Source organism: Populus nigra, chromosome 17 (genome assembly GCF_951802175.1).
Source record: "Populus nigra chromosome 17, ddPopNigr1.1, whole genome shotgun sequence".
In the NCBI taxonomy this organism is placed as follows: Eukaryota; Viridiplantae; Streptophyta; class Magnoliopsida; order Malpighiales; family Salicaceae; genus Populus; species Populus nigra.
Window position 1 is genome coordinate 14,104,895 of NC_084868.1, and position 20,220 is coordinate 14,125,114.

The window sequence follows — 20,220 nt, forward strand, 5'->3', positions numbered from 1 at the left end:
TGACCTAAAGTATGTATAGTAACATAAAATATGGTATTTAAATATAAATTGACGAGTAAATTTATCAGAGTGTTAAATATTTGGTTGAACCCCACCATTAATCGAAGAGGCACACAAGGCTGCTATTACAAGTGTGACACCTCCATAAGCAGTCAGTCCACCTTTACAAGCCTTCAATTTCCAGATCTAACGGCCAATCAAACATCCACATCTAAGAAACTTATCAATAAATGTCGGTCCAAAACCATCCATCCCACACAATATAGCCTAACAAAACAAATAATAATAATTTGTTTATAATATATAGTATGAAAATTAAAATTAAGCTCAAACTTCCCTTTAGCCAAGCAAACTTTCCAAATTTCCTTATAACTCTCATCATCCTCTTCAAACCCTACCTAGCTAGCTAGCTTTTCTCTCTTCTTCTATATAAATTCTTCAAATTCTAACCCCAAGTTTTTAATTTTTTGTAATATTTATTTATACGGTTCATAAAATAATTAAGCCAAACCCAAACCCAAACCCAAGAGTCTTTTGGTAAGTTTAGGGTTCATGGCTGATTCAGACAATGAGTCTGGAGAGCAAAACAACAGCAATACAAACTACAGTACTGAGACTTCACCAAGAGAGCAAGACAGGCTCTTGCCTATAGCCAATGTCAGCAGGATCATGAAGAAAGCTTTACCAGCTAATGCAAAGATTTCAAAGGATGCTAAGGAGACTGTGCAAGAGTGTGTGTCCGAGTTCATTAGCTTCATCACTGGAGAGGCATCAGATAAGTGTCAAAGAGAGAAGAGGAAGACAATCAATGGTGATGATCTGTTGTGGGCCATGACAACTCTAGGGTTTGAAGATTATGTTGAACCTCTGAAGATTTACTTGCAAAAATTTAGAGAGATGGAAGGAGAGAAGACTGCGGCCATGGGAATAGTGAGGCAAGGTGATCAAAGAGATGTTAATGCCGGAGATGGTGGTGTTGTGAATAGTGGAAGTTCTGGGGGTGGGTTTGGTGGAGGTGGTGGGGGCAATATGTATGTTGGGATGCAGTCAAGTATGGCGATGATGGGACATCACCATTATCAGCACCGTCATCCAGGGAATATGTATGGTCCTGGTGGTGGAGCTTCTTCTGGTAGGCCAAGCTAGTAATTAGCTAGGGTTACAGTTGTTTTTACTACTTTATTATATTTTTCTCTTCTAATTATCATGTCAATAGTAAGGGCAAAGATAATGCTTGATGATGCTTTCCATGGTGTTGTAATTTTCTTTAATAATTAGATATTAGTGGTTGGTTTGATGGTCCATTTTGTGAAACAAGGATGGTGAAATGGGTCTAGCAGGATATGTGGAAATATAAATAAAATGTTTTTTTTCTTTTAACTGATTACTTTTTTATATATGTGTGAAAAAAACTTGATACACAAATGATAATATATATATATATATATATATATATATATATATAAGGGATAGAATATTTGTGTTTGATATTAAAAGAATAAAGAGAAAGATATAAAAATAAATCTATTTTTAAAATAATGTTTAAATGAATTTATGTTTTTTTTAAAAAAAAAAAACAAGAAAGACATAGAAACATATCTCCTTTATTTTAATTAATTATCTATGTTTGTTATGTTCTAAAATAGCAATAATGAATAAAAAAACAAACATGATTTCTTTTGGTATTTTTGTATAAGTAATAAAGGATATTGAAATTTGAAAGGAAAATGCTTTTTTTATATATTTTTTTATTCTTTGTTTTTCTACATATATAAAGGATAACATGAATTCTTTTTGTTTATCCACAATTTATCTGATTAATAGAAAGAGCCAAACCACCATTCCTTTCTCATTTGTCTCCTTTCGAATTAATTTGGCTGCTTTATAGCAGAATTATTCAACTTTTTTTCTCCACATACTCATTTTTCTTCCCTTCCTTTTCAATAAAATTACAGAATATATTAGTTTGTTGGCTATGCTAAGGTTTTTATTTTTAGATTAACATGGGTGTTCGGGTTAACTTGTATGTACCTCAACTAATCCCATTGGTTCTAAAATTAACGATCATGTAAGCTTCCAGTAGCCCTGAAAGGACTCGAATTCGTGACCATTAGGAAACAAACCCAAGACCTGACTAGTTGAACTACCTCTCAGAGTTTGGCTATGCTAAGTTTTGCATCGGATCAAAGTTTTTTCGAACATGAAAAAATAGTATGGCCACATGAAACTATTTGATATAGTTATTAAACATAACCTAGTAGTTAATCTCACAATCTCTCGACCCGATTTTTTATCTAGTCCGGGATTAAAATTAATTTGTGTAAGAGTTGCCTTGAAATGATTCAATCAATACCGTTAGTCCAAAAAAGCCTAGATGATAGGTAACATGCATGGTCTAACTTTAAAAAAATCAAAATAATATCTTTTTTTATTTTAATTTTGAAATAATGATATATTGGATTGAAATGGACTTCTAGACTTAATTTACCAAACTCATGACTCAAATCATGGACTCCACTGGTTTAATAAATTTGTTTTTTGTTTTTTCTTTGTAAATTATTTTTTATTTAATGATATAATAACAAAAATAGATATTTGTAAAACTAATCACCAATCAAATACTAGGGCATTTGTTTGAGAGTGCAATAATCTTATAAAAACAAACTAAAAAAATATGAAGATATTCAAAATCAACTAAACGATAAAAAATAAAATTGAAAAACAAAAGCTAAAAATGATCCAATCAAAAGCTAAAAAAAAATTGGAAGATGAATCTTTTTTTTTTAAAAGGCCTAACTTCGTTGGGTCAATTATAAAACCTCTCAACTCGACTCCTTACCTAACTTAGATTTAAAATCAACCCATATAAGAGTTGATATAGGTCCAAATACAACTCAGAAGATCAGGAAAAAGCAAGGATTGGCTTTAAAAAAATCTCAAGTTGACGTTTGTTTTTAATATTGAGACGATGACATATTGGATCAACCATGCATACATAAATTTAAGTTATGGCTTATTAAAAATTGAGCACCAATAAAATATTGGGAAGTCTATTTAAGACGACGATAATTTTATAGAAAATAAATCAAAATAAATTATGTAAACTAATTTAAATTTAATAAAATATTAAAGAATAAAATTTAAAAAAAAAACTAAAAATAAATAAATTGAAAAAAAAATAAAGCATAGAATTTAGCAAGAAAAAAAATAAGATATTGTTCATAAAAAAGTAAAGGAGCTAGGGTTTTTATCGTAGTTCTTTTAATAGAGTAAACAACATCCTTCTATCTGTTGTATTAATTATATATATATATATATATATATATATATATATATATATATATACATACACAGACACTGTAATCATACTCATACGTACATAGGCAAGAGCTTACTTCATTGATATGAAACTAAGTGCACTTTGTGACTGTATTCTACAGCCAACAAAACAAATAATGCGTTCCCTCTATACTAAGAAATTATATATATGAAGTAAAACTTCCAGCATCTGGCCTATTAGCTCAGTTGGTTAGAGCGTCGTGCTAATAACGCGAAGGTCGCAGGTTCGAAACCTGCATGGGCCAATTTTAACATCTTCCTTCCCCTTTTTCTTGGTGTCTAAGTTCGCATCTTCTCAAAGCCTCACCAACTCTCTGTATGCTTTCCTGCCAAGCTCGAAGAAAGACTCGTAAGATATATATTTTATTCTTTAGCATGGCCTTCTTTACTCACAAACAGATTTGGGAGTTCGAGCACGGCCATGGCTAATGTAACCAGAGATTTTTGTTTTATAAAGTGGCCTCAAAATTAATGGCTTGTAGCTTTTGAAATCTACAACTCATAGTGACAGCAGTAGTTGCTTTTGATGCCTAATAGAGGATTGTCCATAACCAAGACCAGAAGAAAAACGCCAAGCCAGCCCAGGCAATATGTAGCTCTCATTGTTCAAATTTCAGAAAGAGAGATGATGTGATGATGAACAAGGATTTTACTAATTGATAATGGCAGCCCGTAGAGCAGCAGTGTACAACTAATGGATCAAATATTGCACTAATACAATCACTAAATTACTTTTCTTTTCTAAAGAATGCATGACAATTACAACGTTATTGTTTGTTCTAAAAATAAATGAAATTACAGATATTGAATCTTCTCCTTGGTATAATTCTGAGGGTCATTCAGGCCATGCTGTTTCCTAGTATATTTCTGAGTTGTGAGAGACATTCAGACCTCACTGCCTTCCAGGTCTCGATCATTCAAGTACAGAAAGCTTTTCTGATCTGGAAGTTTTGATGCGATGGGCACCGGAGAAAAGCCAAAATAGGTTTCATCTTCTTTTGCTTTGCATATGTCAACTAACTGCTTTGAAAGTTCATGCTTTTGGACGAATGGCTGCGCTACATAATCATCCCATGGCATCCACTGCAATTGCAAGTATTAATGTGAGGGTTTCTAGCTAGAGCAGCTGGCATTCAGGTTGTTCAAACATTAAAATGCATAATATCTATTAGTATAGAATATATTCAGCTAAGTGGAACAGAATCTGCAGGGTTTTTTTTTTTTTCCTTGATTGGGGTAGGAGAGGGGTTTCTGTGGAGCTTTTGGCCACCACAACCAGTCCTCTGCTCCCTTTGACAACACTTTTGTATTGGAAAAACTTCCTTGACAAAAAGTCACCTGAGCATCCTCTATTTCTGACTCCTGCTTCTGGATGTCAAAGGAGAGGGGTCGTAACATGCATACAAAGAATAAATCTGACTTCCCAAAGAATGATTTGTGGCTTTGCCTGCAAGTTACATGAAGAGAAAAGAAGTAAATTTCAGAAAAAGACCAGTTCCAATTCCAAAAGACAAGCTTTCAAAGCGAAAAGCAAAAATATTGTTTATTCTCTGATCGAATGTTGCTTTCAGATGCATGTTCAGGCCAAAATACTCGCTAAAGGAGTTTGTTGTGCCACATGAAAACACGTTGTTTCCCTTTGCAAGTTAAACAACTATCACTGGTAATAAAACTAGCTAATACATGCTCACACAAGCCGCATCACAAAACCATGGAACCAAGGCATGGAGAAGCAAATATAAGGAGCACCTTAAATTGAAGGAATGCATTGATGTGGTTTGGATGCAGATGATAAATAATATTCTAGTAAATTGCTTACCAGAATGCTAGTACTTCCACAAATTCCGTATCAATCTGTCAAGACAAAAAGAAACATGGAATTTCGTTACATCATGTCAGGGAAAAATATGCTTCATTCATATTAGCGATAAATGTGCAACTCATTTCACTTGAGCATACAGGTTAGACAACAGTGACTTACTGCTGTCTCTTCTTTGACTTCTCTCATTGCACCTGCACATATGTCTTCTCCCTGGAGAATAGAAAGTTCTTTAGTGGTGACCCCACACGACACTGTTATATCTGTGATGGAAAAAAATTAAATCGTGAACCTACCTCGTCCACAGCTCCAGTAGGGAGCTTCCATATACCTGTCCCTCGAAATATGCCACATTTCTCTTGGACCACAAGCACCTGGGAACGAAAATTGCAATTATATTTTGAGAAAACAACATTCAGAGACCCCCACAGTATCAACTGTACTGTATTCTTTTCAAATGAGAGATCAAATAATCATTTCACACCTACTGTAGCATCGGAACTTAGATTGTAAGAACTGGACAAAGCAAAAGGTCTGAAATGTAAAAGTATGAAGCAAATGCAGGAAATGAAATCTATCAAACTTAGTAGTGGTTCCCACTCCCTCAAGCACACTTCTGATGAAGGATCAAGATTTCTTATAATACAAGGACCCCTATGTTTCCAACATAGCAGCAGCACCAGTAGCTGTAGCTATTAGTTAAGGTCAACCATATGTGGACTTTTAGGCTTTAGCAAGAAGCAAATGAAACTTTGATCACATCCACACAAAGAGCACTTCCCATGCAAACCCCTTAACTTTATTGCAACAAGTTATCAAGAAAAATAGATATGAAGAATTACCTCTCTCTTTTTGTTCATGACAAATGCACCAATACTCACACGGTGAGAGGCATTCGCTGGAAGAGTATGAGAACCTTCAGGGATCCAGAAAGCAAGCATTAAGTATTTCGGCTCTGCATGGTGGAACCAGAACCCTTCCTGAACAGTAAAAAAAAATTGGAGGTTAATTGACAAGACAGGCTAGCGATACCGGTTTTTTTTTTTTTCTCTAATCTTACTTGAGCAACTTTAGAGCATCGTGAGCTCGTGACTGCAATTTATACAGGCAGAAAAGTTACCTTGACAGCAGCTTCTACAAGATTGACCAGTTGAATAGGTACTTTGATCCAAACGCCCCTCTTACCCTGCAAAACATGTTCAAGTGCATTAAACATTAAAACCAAAACAGCGTTAGACAGAAATGCATCTAATATACACGGAAAACAGACTTCAGTTGTCCATGCAGTGCACTCTTGAGGTTTCTAAGAGCATATGCCCTATAGCCCAAATTTCGAATTGGCCTGTCTCCAATTCTAAAGAAATCTTAAATTTCACGTACACTTGACGACTCTAGTCAGATGAATGCTAAATTGACACTAGTATGCCACCCCCCGCCCCCCCCCCCCCCCCCCAAAAAAAAAAAAAAAAAAAAAAACCTTGGTGATTCATTTTACAATCCCAAAATATCTCAGATGCTTTCTGTACACTCAGTAATAAAAAGCCAGAACAGAGAAGAAACAACCCCCCAAAAACTCCAAATTCAGAATCAATAACAGCACACTGATGCTAAAACATTTATCAACAAGAACCCAACTTTAAAACGCAACAGAATTGATAAAACCAATGAATACCTGACTTCTCCATAAAGTAATTGAAGCTTTAAGCATTGAAGCAAACACCTTTAAATCCATAGCCTCGCTCAATTCCACAATGACACCTCCAAAGTCATCATTGACAGAGTCAAGCAACTTAACCTGTTGCACTTCATTCTCAAGCAACACTTGCTCCATTCCAGATTTTGAACACACCAAACCTGCCATTGAACTTGCACCAACAGCAATTCTAGCTCTAACCCAGATGCCAAAAACTAAAACGGAATGAACTTTACACACTACAACAAAAGAAAATACAAAACAAAGCAAAACCCGGTAATTAAATTCAAAAAATCAAACATTTACACAAGCTTGGACAGCTAAACACAAGAATGATTAAGATTTTTACCCGCTGACGATTGTAGGGTATTTCTTCCGAGAGGAAAAATGGCTGCTGAAGAGAGGAATGAATGAGGAGAGAAGCATCTGATCATATTTTTATAGTGGGAGGAACAAAAATCGAAGTGTTTAAACAAAAGATGGGCCTTTTCCTTTACATTTACATGATTAATATCGTGGGTTTAGGGCCTAAAGACTTTAATTTTGTATCTTTGTTGGGTATTATATGGAAAACATTGAGTGTTTGAAGGAGATAGATTATGAATATTTCATACTTTGAATATGACTCCAAACTTTATTTCAACATAAAAAAACTGCATTGCTTCCTACACCAAGTTGTTTACTTTTACTACATCATACTTCTATTTTTTTTAATAATGTTTTCTTGGACGAACTTATGTGTAAACTAATGTATGATTTCATTCGAGTTTCAGATGATTCATCTATACTTGTTCATGGAAATTACTTTGTAATCATCTCTAATTACAGGAAATAGCGTCTTATATGAGTCTCAAAGTAATTATATTATATTGTTTACAAACTAGAAATAGATAAAATAAGATATTCAAGTTGTGAGAAGTAAAATTTTTATGAATTAGTAAATTTTATGTGTATTTGATTATGTTAGAAAGATTGTTTAATCGAGAAAGTGATTGTAATTATAAGATATTTTTTGACATAATTTTTTTTAAAAAAAAAACTATAAAGATATGAAATACTATTATTTATAAATTAGAAGTATTTTTAAAAAACTTGACTAAGTGGAGTGACTCGAAATCTAGACCGGGTTGAGTTTCGATAAAAATAGAAAAAGAATTGATCCAATTAAAAATTCAAGTTGACTCGTGATTCAATCAACCCGGAAAAAACACATTCAAAATTCTTTGATTTTTTTAATTTTTTTTCAAATTAATATTATTTTTATTTTTTTATAAGATAAAAAAATTAACTTGATTTAACTCATCTGACTCGAAACTTTCCTAGATTAATCTTAAATTGATTTTAAAAAATATAATTAAAAGTGAATAACATGAGCTATTGTTTTGGAGTCATATTAAAAATATAAAGTATTGTTTAGAAATATATTTTATTATCAAACATTGAAATTTATAATGTTTAGGATAAGTAATGTTGTTTTGATTTTTTTAAAAAAAATTAATAAATTAAAAATTAAATTTTATTCTAATAACTGAGTTGTGAGTTAAAATATATTTTTAACTGGATTAAACCAAATTAATATCATAATTTATGTTTTCTTCAACGGTCAACATTCTCAGTCAAACCTCCAGGCGATAATCTATTTGAAAAGAGACCCAGGACAAAACTTGTGTAAATATGCAAAAACAAGAAGGCCAAATATATAAATTAAAAAACCCCTCCTTTTTATTTTTTTTACCTCCTCCTTTTATTTTATTTTTTACTACTGCTAAAACCTCACATTTCACCTTCTCCGCAGCCAAAAAAAAAAAAAACTGAAACGCCGCCAATTTTTTTAATCAACAGTAAAAAATGGATTTATTAATTACCGGTGACCGGCAAATACAAAACCCTAACGACTTTCCTCTTCAGATAACTCCATTCCCGCCCACCGGCAACTTTACTATCCCCACTTCAGCCGCAGCTCCTTCGGCGGCGGAGGCGGAGGCGGGGTCGAGTGAGGCTGCCAGCTTGCCTCCGCAGAAGCTCCGTCCGATTAGAAGAACTGACAGAGTTCCGTCGAGTTCTAGGGAGGACGGGGGAGAGAGTCTGAGGGGTTTGGTTAGTGGACAGCCGAGTGAAGTGGCGGCTGATGGTGGTGGTGGGTCGGGTGGAGGTTTATTTGATGATGAATTTAGGTAAAGTTTAGATTTTTTTTTTGTTAGTTAATTATTTTTTTCTTTTTTTATTTTGCTTTCTGCAAAGTTTTTTTTCATTTATTATTAATCTTTAGTCATTTTGATAATATTTAAGATTGACCCTTTTTTGAAGATATTAAGAAAAGGGTTATGGTAATTTTTAAGGTATAGTTTGCTTAGAATGTTAGGTAATGCAATAGTACATTGAGACAGTTTGATGTTTCTAATTAAGGTAAGGAAGGGGGCAATTTGTATGTTTACGTAATAGTGATTAGTTTGACGTTTCTTATTAAGGTAGGGAAGTGGGCAATGTGTATGTTTATGCAATAGTGATCAGGTTGATGTTTTCGGATGATCGTGATCCAAATGCATATGCTGTTTGTATGGGGTTGAGGATTGCTATGATGGTAGAAATTATTGGCTCTTTGATAAGTTGAGGGACAGATTGATTCAAGAGTGTAAACCAAACCCACCCGGGATTGTGTGAGTGCAGTAGTAGTCGTAGTAGTAGTCTAGATCCAACAAGTGTTATTTGGAAACTGAGTTAATGTGGTTTTGTTTGTTTTCAGCTTATGTTCGAGTGATGGAAACGATGATGATTTATCGGTTGGTGTGGGAGAATCTGTTGGTCAGAAGAGAAAGAGGAAATCCAAGATTGAGAAGTTTTTGGAGAGTTTGGTGATGAAAGTGATGGAGAAGCAGGAGGAGATGCATAAACAGTTGGTAGAGATGATAGAGAGTAGAGAAAGGGAGAGGGTGATAAGAGATGAAGCTTGGAAACAGCAAGAGATGGAAAGGATGAAAAGGGATAGTGAGGCTAGGGCTCAAGAGACTTCTCGTAACCTTGCTCTCATTTCCTTCATCCAGAACATGACGTCAGGTCATGTTATCGAAGTCCCTCAACCATCAATGACATTCTCACACATGGTGAACGATAGAGGAAATGCCGATGCCCCCATTCAAAATGATTTTATGGGTGACCAAAGTAATCAAAGATGGCCAGAAGCTGAGGTGCAAGCACTTATAATGCTTCAAACTGCTTGGGAACAGCAGTCGCAAGTTACAGGCTCCAAAGGGAATAATATTTGGGATGCAATATCTGCTGGAATGTACAATATGGGCTACAACCGCACTGCGAAGAAGTGTAAAGAGAAATGGGAAAACATCAACAAGCAATTCAAAATGTCAGCCCCAAAGAAACCATTTCAAAATAGTACAGTGAGCCCTTATTTTCCAGAATTGGACACGTTATACAATGACGATTTTGTTAATCTGGGAAATGGCTCTGCCAATACAGACAATCAAGCTAACTGCGCACTGGGTAAAGGTTGAAAATCTCAAACTGTTTCAAGTCTTTGGCTGTCTCCCAGCATCATCAAAAGAACAACCAGGGACCTGAAATTTATATTTCTCGAATCTTACCTTGATGTGATTTCTGGTCCATTTATGCATCTGTATTAACTTAGAGTAGAACTTCATTGAGATGTTATTGACTGTTCTTGCATTAGCTATGCATTGCAGGGGAAAATTATGATTGTATGAATTGTTCTTCCAACAATATTCATAGGAGCATTCTAGCCATTTGCTTCCTTGTGTTTCGAATCCTTATTCAACGAGTACTGTGATTTCTTTAGCTTTCATGGAGATTCTTTCTGCTGAATATGGTTGTGTTTTGATATTCATGGCAATAGATCTTCCATGCTATATATTCAGTGGTGATAAAAATTTTGGATTTTGCATATGTTACAAGCCAGAACCGAAAAGGTGTTTTATTTTCCAATTGATATGAAGATATCAAAACCTGACTCTTCGCTGAATAAGAGAAAATGGGCACAAAATATAATGAGAAAAAAGAGAATTAGCACATCAAAACAAAATTCACTATCTGATATCAATGTGTTGTTCAAGTGCTATCGCAAAAAGCCATAAAAAAGAAGGAAAAAATCAAGAGAAAAGGAGTCGCATCATGTCAAATGGGTTCTTTCCTTCCTTATTCAGCAAGACAATACGCAACAAGATTCACTAATTTCATCAAATGCTATAATGGATCTTCACTCTTCATGGCTGCTTGAATCTTGAAAAACTCGTGCAGTTCAATAGACTAGAATGTGACAGAATTCATCATGGCAAACCAACATCACCACACAAACAGTGCAAGGACAAAAGAATATAAGAGGGTGAAGAGAGGAATAATTGAAAATAGAAAAATCAGTATCTCAGGTGGTTCTGGCTGAATGTAATATGGAAATACCAATATGGATGATGTTATCAGTAAGGCCATGAGAAACAAAGAAAAGATTCTAGGACCATTAGCCATGCCAACAACACACCAGAAAAGAGACATACAAGTCTGGTTATACAGATGAGAGGGTTACAGATCAAACATTTAATTCACACTTCGGTTATATTTTGAGAAACAGCAATGACCCATTTAATGCACAGGCAAGAACTAAGCAAATTATCCTCTTTGGATCCTCTCATGCACCAGTTATAGGATGATGTGGGAATGTAAATCTAACCCTAATCAACATTAATGATAGTAATTATGGTAAATGAGGGAAGCACATGCAAGTAAAAACCATCCATGTATCAACCTGTTGCTAAACTCGTAATATTTGAGTCTGAAATGACATGGCTCTTGCAAAATCATAGTTTCTTGTAATTGATGTGCCAAAGCATAAAGAACAACTCTATTTTCTGATATGAACATGGGCAGGAATATAAATTAATTACTGATACAGAAGACATTTTCTTGGACACATTTTATTTCCTCTTGTCCCTTTTGTAGGAAGAATTGATGTTTCATATAACTCAGTTCGGTTTACAGGAAAAAAAAACTACGTAACTTAGAAATGCAAACATCTCACTAAATCTCATTACCTCCCCAGAGAGAATGCACAAGACTGAAACTCTAAAAGCAGAAATAATTGGTGCAGTGACTTTCTTGACTGTGTGATATCCACATCATCATTCGAGTTTTCAATGTTGATTATGGTAATTATGGTAAATGAGGGAAGCACATGCAAGTAAAAACCATCCATGTATCAACCTGTTGCTAAACTCGTAATATTTGAGTCTGAAATGACATGGCTCTTGCAAAATCATAGTTTCTTGTAATTGATGTGCCAAAGCATAAAGAACAACTCTATTTTCTGATATGAACATGGGCAGGAATATAAATTAATTACTGATACAGAAGACATTTTCTTGGACACATTTTATTTCCTCTTGTCCCTTTCGTAGGAAGAATTGATGTTTCATATAACTCAGTTCGGTTTACAGGAAAAAAAAACTACATAACTTAGAAATGCAAACATCTCACTGAATCTCATTACCTCCCCAGAGAGAATGCACAGGACTGAAACTCTAAAAGCAGAAATAATTGGTGCAGTGACTTTCTTGACTGTGTGATATCCACATCATCATTCGAGTTTTCAATGTTGATTTATCAACTCGCCTTTTCACTTCTGCATAACCATCTTCTGAGAGTTGACAGGCAAGGATTCTTCACCTTTTTCAACATCGTCTATTAGTTTGGCAAAGAGCCAGTTTCACCCAACTGTTCAGAATCTTGAGACTGTGTAGTAGAACAAATAATTATCAGCTAAGTACTTCCCTTGATTAAGGATGAAAGCAAAATACCTGATGTACAGTATGAAAGACCAAGAAAAAGTTTTATCTTTCTGGAAAGGAAACAAGTTTTGTGGTAGCTATAAAAAACAGGAAATCCGCACACTAACATATGCGTGACCATCAGCAATGACAGTTAAATAAGACTTCCTGCCATTGTTCTGATTTGCGTCCATCATTTAAATGAATTTATCACAAGCCATGCCCAACTGAAATCAGATGAAAGGGTGGTAATCAGTCTAAAAGAACCTTGGTGGGCATCCAGTTCTGTGTCTTTGGTACACAAACAGTAGACACGAATAAAATGGACAGAAAAAAAATTAGAGCCACTTTTCTCATATATCACCAAAGTAGATGATTATTTCAGGAGAGGTGGTACTAGCAGTAAGTAGACAGTAATATCTCACCTTGGGTTGCAAAACATCAGATACATCAAGTAGGATCCATGCCCAGGCTCTTTCTGACTGTGGAGAGTCATTGATGCAGAGATTATTGAAAAGGGAAAACTATATGTACTTTAGTTGTGTGTACTTCATAGTCCCCTCTGCTTCATCCACAAAGACCATTTAACAGCCTCCAAGTATTTATCATTCTGCTGCAATGCAGTAATCAGATTGGTGTAGGTTATCTTATCAGGTTCTATCCCATTTTGCCTCATTTCCTTAACCAAACACACACAATCTTCAACCGTTCCAGCAATTCCATATGCTTTTATCAGTGTGTTATAGCTACACAAATCAGGTCTCAGTCCACATTCTCTAAGTTCTGTCAGCACACCTGCAACTTCATCAATTGATCCTTGCTCTCCATAGATATTCATCATAATGTTGTATGTATAATGGTCAGCAGCACAGCCCGATTACTTCATTCTCTGAAAGACACTTCTAAAACTCTCCATATGACCTTCTTTCCCATAGGCATCCAATGTGCAGTTGTAGGCATCGAGGGAATTTGAAAAACCATCAGATTGCATAGAGTGTATGGTTTATGCCATATTCTTGAAGTCTTGATGTAAGAGAGTACATCAACCAAACCTCGTTTTCTAGCCATCATGAACAATTCCCTAGCTTTATTGAAAAGCTCAGCCTTTGCATAAACATCAAGCATGTCATTGAAGGTGATAGTATTAGGATTAAAACCACGCTGAAGCATCTCATTGAAAAGTCTGGAAAGTTCATCAACTGGAAGAGCACGAGCACAGCAGTTTATGAGACAATTATACAACTCCTGATCCCAAACAACTCCACTCTTCAAGATCTAGCAACACAGATCTTTTATCTTATTCACCATTCCACACTTTTGGTAAATGCGAAGCATGTCCCGGAACATATAATGTCTGGAACTATGTCCTTTTCCTTCTCCATTGTTTCTAGAACAGAGCGAGCATCTTTCAAAGATCCAGCCTTGACACGCATTCTTACAACACTGCTGAAAGCGATCACATCTAAAGCAATTCCAGAAGATTTTAACTTTTGATAAAGTTTTTCTCCCTCTTTAAATTGACCCATAGTAGTGTAAATGTCAATCATAGTACATGAGATGTGCAAATTTGGCCTACCATCAGATTTGGGCATCGAAGTGTATATCTTAACAGCATTCTCAAGATGGCCCAACTCCTTGCACGAGCAAATTAACAAACGATACAAGTTATCCTCAAAAACCGGATCATTCCACTTTTTGTCCTCCAGCACTTTTATAACCTCATCAGCCAATGGGTTTTTTACACAAGCAATGAATTCTGGTTAATCATAACATGTTGATAGAACGAACCTTTCAAAAGAAGAGGGATTTTAACAATCTTTCCGACCTTCTCATATGCTTTCAAAAGAGTTCCAAGGATTGAGGAATGCTGGCACACCCCATCTCCAGCATATCATCAAGAGTTCTGCAAGCACCCTCTTCATCCCCATGCTGAGCTTGCAAATTTATTAGTGTACAAGTTGGACGAATTAGGCTTGAACCCCAACCGCTTGAGCACCTTATAGTACCATTCTGCCTCCTTGTAATTGCCAACTCGACCCAACCTTCAATCATAGAACGGTAGGTTGTTTCATCAGGCTCTAATCCAGTATTTTGGATGCCTAAGAACAGCCATTGCGCAGCAAACATATTGGATACCTTTCCATAACCAGTAATCAATATATTGCATGCAACAGTGTTAGGGGAAAACTTGGCTTCTTGCATAGAAACCAACACCTGCTCGGCCTTCTCTAACTTTCCTTGCAGACTATAAGCATTAAGCAAAACCAACCAATTCTCCAAATTTAACACCACCTTATTCTCTCATCAAACCAATAACCGCTTCTGCCTTGTCAAACAAACTTAAACGGGTATAAATAGAGATCATAGCAGAGTATGCAGAGTGCAGACTGACATATTATCCCAAAACTCCTCATTTCAGAGAAAGCATATTCTGCCTCCTCAACATTCCAATCCTTTTGGCAGAGCCCCATGACCATACCAAAAGTAGCAATATTTGGCTGAACCCCAAGTTCCAACATCATACGAAACCATTTCCTACTCCACTCCACATTTCCCCGTTTCGAGCACGAGTAAATGAGAGTGTTAAAAACTCGGCAATCCAACTCAGAACCAAAACTCTCACTCATTTCCCTGATCATCCTCTCAGAAGAATCCCAATCTTCCCTCCTACCCACCACTCGAAAAACAACGTTGTAAGCGTTAACATTCTTTTCAAGCTTCCCAGTACTCCACATCCACTCAAAGAACCTCAAAGTTTTTCAATCACTGCTACACTTCTCAAGCCATTTCAAAACATCATTACATTTCTCTAAGCTCAAATTAGACCCAATAACAGAGTAACTAACATCCAAATCACCATCATGCACAAAAAGATCCTCCCTTTCTAATCTTCTACCATTCCTTTTATAACCAAACTTAAAACCCTCTTCCCTTTTAGTCCCTTTCTTATCACCCCTATACTTAATTTTCCTCTCCTGTTTAAAATCTATGTCCTTTTGCTCATTCTCATCAGCCAAACCTTCTGCAAGTGACAAAAAATGATCCTTTACAGAAAATTCAGTTTGGATTCTAGACGCCTTAACAACACTAAATCTACCCAAAGAAACATGTTTTTTTTTTTTTGTCTCCAATGTCTCTATTTCTATTTTTTGTCTCTAAATTGTAACCAAACATTACATTACAATAAAATTTAAGTATATTTATAATTAACATTTGATATTATAAAAACAACTAAAAAAACTGGGGTTGGTTCAACTATTCATATGAAGATTAAACCATGTCAATATATAGTTTTTAATTGTTTTGATAACAATTTAGTTAGTTATCGCGCAGGTTTGAACATAAAGGCCATGAGTTCAAGTGAGATGCTTGTAGCACTATTTTTTTTAGATGACAGGTATATTTTATTCTCCATTAGGCACATAACTCTTTTTTTTGTTGGCTTTTTTTTTTATCTTTTGTTTATTTTTTAATTACATATTTTAAATATAATATTTTTATTTAATTTTATCATTTAGTATTGGATAGATAATAAATCGATTTTTGTATTTTTTATTATATAACAAAATAAAAAAATTATATTGACCCAATGAAGTTCATAACCTCATGATAAATTATTTTTTATATTTTTTTATTATATAAAAAAATAAAAATAATAATTAATTTGATCCAATAAAGTTGCCCGAGTCATGCATTTGGCTACTTGATATTTTTTTTCTTTGAATTTATCCAATCAATAAGAATCATCAAAATATCATTACTTTTATTAGTGTATTTAACTTGCATTAGCAAGATTATAAGAATAAATTTAGCTTATAAAATAAAAGTTTGGTTAGAAGATATCATTCATTAACCATAGAATAAAAAAAAATGTGTCGCAAGGAACATACCATAAAAAAAAGTGAATAACATTTAATATATTGAAATCAATAAGTAAAAAAATCTTAAAATAAAAAAAAATGTTGATTAATTAATTAATAAAAAACACAAAATTGAACCAAAGAAATCTTATATTTACAAGTGGCTCAAAAGTGGTTATCTACACAGAAAATTAATGGCTCAAATCCCTTAAACAAAGAGAAGTAATTAACTGTAAATACAAAATGCATGGCAACGTGCTGCCCTACCAAGCCAACCGTTGCCTCCTTCCACCAAGAGCCACCATGCAACTCTATATATTCCTCTCCCTTTTCATCATTCGATGATATATTGCATTTACACCCACAAAACTTCTGCTCGTCCTCCTTGTTTCTACAAACTCTGCACTCTACGCAGTCTTGGTTTTGTTCTGATACAAGTTTAATGAATCTTGATGCATGTTCAACAACATGATGGAAGAAGATTATGGATGGGGAACTTGTTCGACAATGGTTCTCTTGATGGTTGCTGCTATTCTCTTGTTTGCTCCATTGGTAATGGATTCTTTGGGACCTCCTTCTGCTTTGATGATACTTCTTATTCCAGTGATTCTGGTGGCCGTCCTTTACTTCCTCCATGAAGCCTCTGATTAAGTGAAGATCAAGAGATTTCAATCACCTTTTGCTTTTTTTTTTCTCCATTTTTTTTTTTGTACATGTAAGTGTATGGGGGACCAATTTGGGTATTGAGTTATGTTTTTTCTTTTTTAATTTTATGCATTAAAAAATATAAAAATCTTGTTTGTGTAATTGATGATGATTTCTTCTTAATATACTAGATATTATTTATGTAAGCGTGATGGATTTTCTTATTTATTTCTTGTGTTGCAATTGATGTAAGTCATTGCTTAAATAATTAAGGTTGTTTTCCATAACCAATTAAAGCAACAATTTATTAGTTTTATCATTTTCAGTTTGATATGGTTTTTTTACTTATAAAAACAATCAAATTAAAATTTTTTAAAATACAAAATTTAAAACTGAAACCAAAACCAATTCCAATCGACTGATTTCGATTCTATTCAATTCAATTCTGTTATTTTTTATTAAAAACCAAAACTCAACCGACTGGTTTTGGATTTAACCAGTTCGGTTTCGATTCGGTTATTTTATATTAAAAACCAAAAACTATATTGTTTTTTGGGTTTTTTTTTACTTTCTGATGGGCTTGATTTTGGTTCAATTTGGTCTTTTTTGGTTTATTTTTAACTGAATCAGTTCAGTTCAATTGAGGTTTTTTTATTTCAGGCTTATGAAACCGAACCAAATAGTTTTTTAAATATTTTAATTGGTTTAATCGATTTTTTTCATAATTTAGTTTTTTTAATTATTTATTTATTTTTTCAGTTTAATTGGTTTTTTAGTTTTTTTTTTTTTACCTCTAATTTTAACGCTGGTAAAACACAATGCCAAGTCCCTCGGGTTGAGATCCAAGCATACGAACCCACTTTGGCTCGATTCAAAATTGAGTTGATTTTTAACTTGTATGGACATGAAGCCCTGCGCGGACCGGATCTGTTTATATCAATGAACAGGGCCAATGGCTGAAATGCAAGCGTTGAGGGAGTGAATTAATTAACAACACTAATATCCAAGCAAGCAAGCTAGCGTGCCTGTTTTTCTGGTCTGTCATCGTGGGATACCAACGTTCTGCTGTTGACAGACTAAAAGCCTGTTCCTCTCTGTCTGGTCCAAGTAAATTTAAGACTATTATAGCAATTAATTAATTGTAGCTCTAGGATCCTTCGTGTGCATCGCCCCTTTCCCAAGTGGTTCCACCCTTTGGCTCTATAAATATTGACACTTGCCCTTGTTTTTCTTTTCAATCTCATCCAATTTTCACTTTCTAAATTCCGTTAGAGCTAAAAAAAACAAGAGATTTTAAGTCCCACAGAGAAATGGACCGTGGAGGCTTTCATGGCTACCGCAAGCACCCCAACACAAGCTCGGGTAAGTTCTTATCATTCAAGAAGACAAGCTAGCTGTGACACCTATGTATATCTTGTTCGTACGCATCATCTTCGATCTTGCATGCAAAGAAAGTGTTTTTCAGTTTCTTTTTTCACTCTAAGCAAGAAGATAAATATGTATATGCACTTCGCGCGTTCATTTTCGCATGTTAATTTTGATTAGTTTATGTATCTTCTCTTTTCAAAAATTTGTTTTTCATGTGATTGCTTCTGCTTCTTCTTTTCCATAAACTATTGATCTATCAAATGACATGCAAACTCGATCTCTCAATGGCTTAATTTGATGTGTATATCCATGTGCATATATAGATATCATGTATTCTCAATCATCTATGTATGTTGATCTTCAATATATATCTTCTGTAGTGAGATAGATAGTGTACGTCATGGTCAAGGTATCTGATGCATGAGGCTCGTGATGATGTAATAGTTAGCAACAATGGTAAACGCATAGCTTTATGTACAAGTGGCACGCACTATTCATGCAACATATGAAACAAGTGGCTTCCATGCATCCTGTCTCAGGATTCAAAACGCTTGCTGCCTTTGTCTCTGTCCACTTTTATCTCGACAATAAATTAACTCCCTTGTCTCTTGGCTTGTTTGAGTTGGAAAATCCACCAATCAAGTGATAATGTATTAAAAATATATATTATTTATAGAAAAAAAAAGTTTATTTGTCCAAAAAAAATAGCAGATTAAATAGCCACACAAAAAAAAGTGGTTAAAATCTGATCAAATGGGACTATGGGAAGCTGTGCCTATAAGCCTAATGAAATTCATTAGCTAGCCATTGATTGATTGATTTCCGAGAAATATTTATTTTCTTTCATGTCTCTCTCTTGTTTTGTTGCAAAACAAATTGGGAATCATAAATCATTAATTATGGAATTGTTTGCAGTTAGCCATTGATTGATTGATTTCCAAGAAATATTTATATATATTCATTCACATCCCTTTGAAATAACTATCATCAATACAATTGGATCTGGTATCATCATCAGAGATCAACATGAGGCTAGCTGAGATCAACCACAGCACCACCAACAAGTTTCATACAACCACTGATGACATCGGTGAATGTACTGTAAGGGAGCAAGACAGGTTCATGCCAATAGCCAATGTTATCAGGATCATGCGCAAGATGCTGCCCCCACATGGGAAAATCTCTGATGATGCCAAAGAAACAATCCAAGAATGCGTGTCTGAGTTCATTAGCTTCATCACTAGTGAAGCCAATGAACGCTGCCAACGCGAGCAACGCAAGACGATAACAGCTGAGGATGTGCTTTATGCAATGAGCAAACTAGGGTTTGATGACTACATCGAACCCTTGACCATCTATCTTCACCGATACCGCGAGCTCGAGGGCGAGCGCGGCTCGATGAGAGGTGAGCCACTGATGAAGATCAGGAATAGTAATAATAATAATAATGTTGATCAGTATGGAACAGTGGCTGGGGCTGGTGCTGGTGCTGCTTATGCACCAGCATTTCATGTGAGCCATCATCACCATCCTCATCATCATGGATTCTTTGGTGGGGCTCCTATAGGAGCTGGATTCATGACTATGAGAGATGCTAATTCCAATGCTAGTTCCTCCCATTCTGCTGCATTGGCTAACGTTGAAGCATTTGCTCAGCATCAGTAAGAGATTGATCAGAAAGAGATTAACGCCACAATATTGTAAGGCTAG

The 20,220-nt window shown here is 34.9% G+C and overlaps 4 protein-coding genes, 1 non-coding gene and 1 pseudogene across 5 annotated transcripts; 4 read left to right on the forward strand and 2 right to left on the reverse strand.

Annotated features, from left to right (window-relative positions):
* The first annotated feature begins 307 nt into the window (after nt 1-307).
* On the forward strand, nt 308-1,382 carry LOC133677163 (nuclear transcription factor Y subunit B-3-like). Its single transcript, XM_062099017.1, has one exon. The coding sequence runs from the start codon at nt 553-555 to the stop codon at nt 1,144-1,146; it is 594 nt and encodes a 197-aa protein (XP_061955001.1). The 5' UTR covers nt 308-552; the 3' UTR covers nt 1,147-1,382.
* Nucleotides 1,383-3,510: 2,128 nt separating this feature from the next.
* Nucleotides 3,511-3,584, forward strand: TRNAI-AAU (transfer RNA isoleucine (anticodon AAU)). The gene has a single exon. It is a non-coding gene; the product is annotated as a tRNA-Ile (tRNA).
* A 386-nt stretch (nt 3,585-3,970) lies between these two features.
* Nucleotides 3,971-7,483, reverse strand: LOC133677015 (nudix hydrolase 2-like). The gene is made up of 9 exons (XM_062098835.1): nt 7,201-7,483; nt 6,831-7,090; nt 6,279-6,344; nt 6,001-6,138; nt 5,455-5,532; nt 5,321-5,371; nt 5,159-5,193; nt 4,678-4,786; nt 3,971-4,422 (listed from the first exon to the last, which is right to left on the reverse strand). The coding sequence occupies exons 1-9, from the start codon at nt 7,283-7,285 to the stop codon at nt 4,225-4,227; spliced, it is 1,020 nt and encodes a 339-aa protein (XP_061954819.1). The 5' UTR covers nt 7,286-7,483; the 3' UTR covers nt 3,971-4,224.
* Nucleotides 7,484-8,606: 1,123 nt separating this feature from the next.
* On the forward strand, nt 8,607-10,665 carry LOC133677083 (trihelix transcription factor GTL1). Its single transcript, XM_062098921.1, has 2 exons — nt 8,607-9,025; nt 9,595-10,665. Exons 1-2 carry the CDS (start codon nt 8,700-8,702, stop codon nt 10,355-10,357), a joined length of 1,089 nt encoding a protein of 362 aa, XP_061954905.1. The 5' UTR covers nt 8,607-8,699; the 3' UTR covers nt 10,358-10,665.
* A 2,522-nt stretch (nt 10,666-13,187) lies between these two features.
* Nucleotides 13,188-17,133, reverse strand: LOC133677011 (pentatricopeptide repeat-containing protein At4g30825, chloroplastic-like; annotated as a pseudogene).
* A 1,319-nt stretch (nt 17,134-18,452) lies between these two features.
* On the forward strand, nt 18,453-20,175 carry LOC133676686 (nuclear transcription factor Y subunit B-1-like). The gene is made up of 2 exons (XM_062098405.1): nt 18,453-18,504; nt 19,529-20,175. The coding sequence occupies exons 1-2, from the start codon at nt 18,453-18,455 to the stop codon at nt 20,173-20,175; spliced, it is 699 nt and encodes a 232-aa protein (XP_061954389.1).
* The last annotated feature ends 45 nt before the right edge of the window (nt 20,176-20,220 follow it).

Bases quoted from the DNA above. Each gene is read 5' to 3' on its own strand.
- LOC133677163 (XM_062099017.1), top strand. From the start codon at position 553: ATGGCTGATTCAGACAATGAGTCTGGAGAGCAAAACAACAGCAATACA.
- LOC133677015 (XM_062098835.1), bottom strand. From the start codon at position 7,285: ATGATCAGATGCTTCTCTCCTCATTCATTCCTCTCTTCAGCAGCCATT. The intron at 5,194-5,320 runs GTAAGTCACTGT...TTGTCTTGACAG, and splicing joins AAGTCAAAGAAGAGACAGCA to ATTGATACGGAATTTGTGGA. The intron at 4,423-4,677 runs GTGACTTTTTGT...TTGCAATTGCAG, and splicing joins CAGAAATAGAGGATGCTCAG to TGGATGCCATGGGATGATTA.
- LOC133677083 (XM_062098921.1), top strand. From the start codon at position 8,700: ATGGATTTATTAATTACCGGTGACCGGCAAATACAAAACCCTAACGAC. The intron at 9,026-9,594 runs GTAAAGTTTAGA...GTTTGTTTTCAG, and splicing joins TTATTTGATGATGAATTTAG to CTTATGTTCGAGTGATGGAA.
- LOC133676686 (XM_062098405.1), top strand. From the start codon at position 18,453: ATGGACCGTGGAGGCTTTCATGGCTACCGCAAGCACCCCAACACAAGC. The intron at 18,505-19,528 runs GTAAGTTCTTAT...TATCATCATCAG, and splicing joins GCACCCCAACACAAGCTCGG to AGATCAACATGAGGCTAGCT.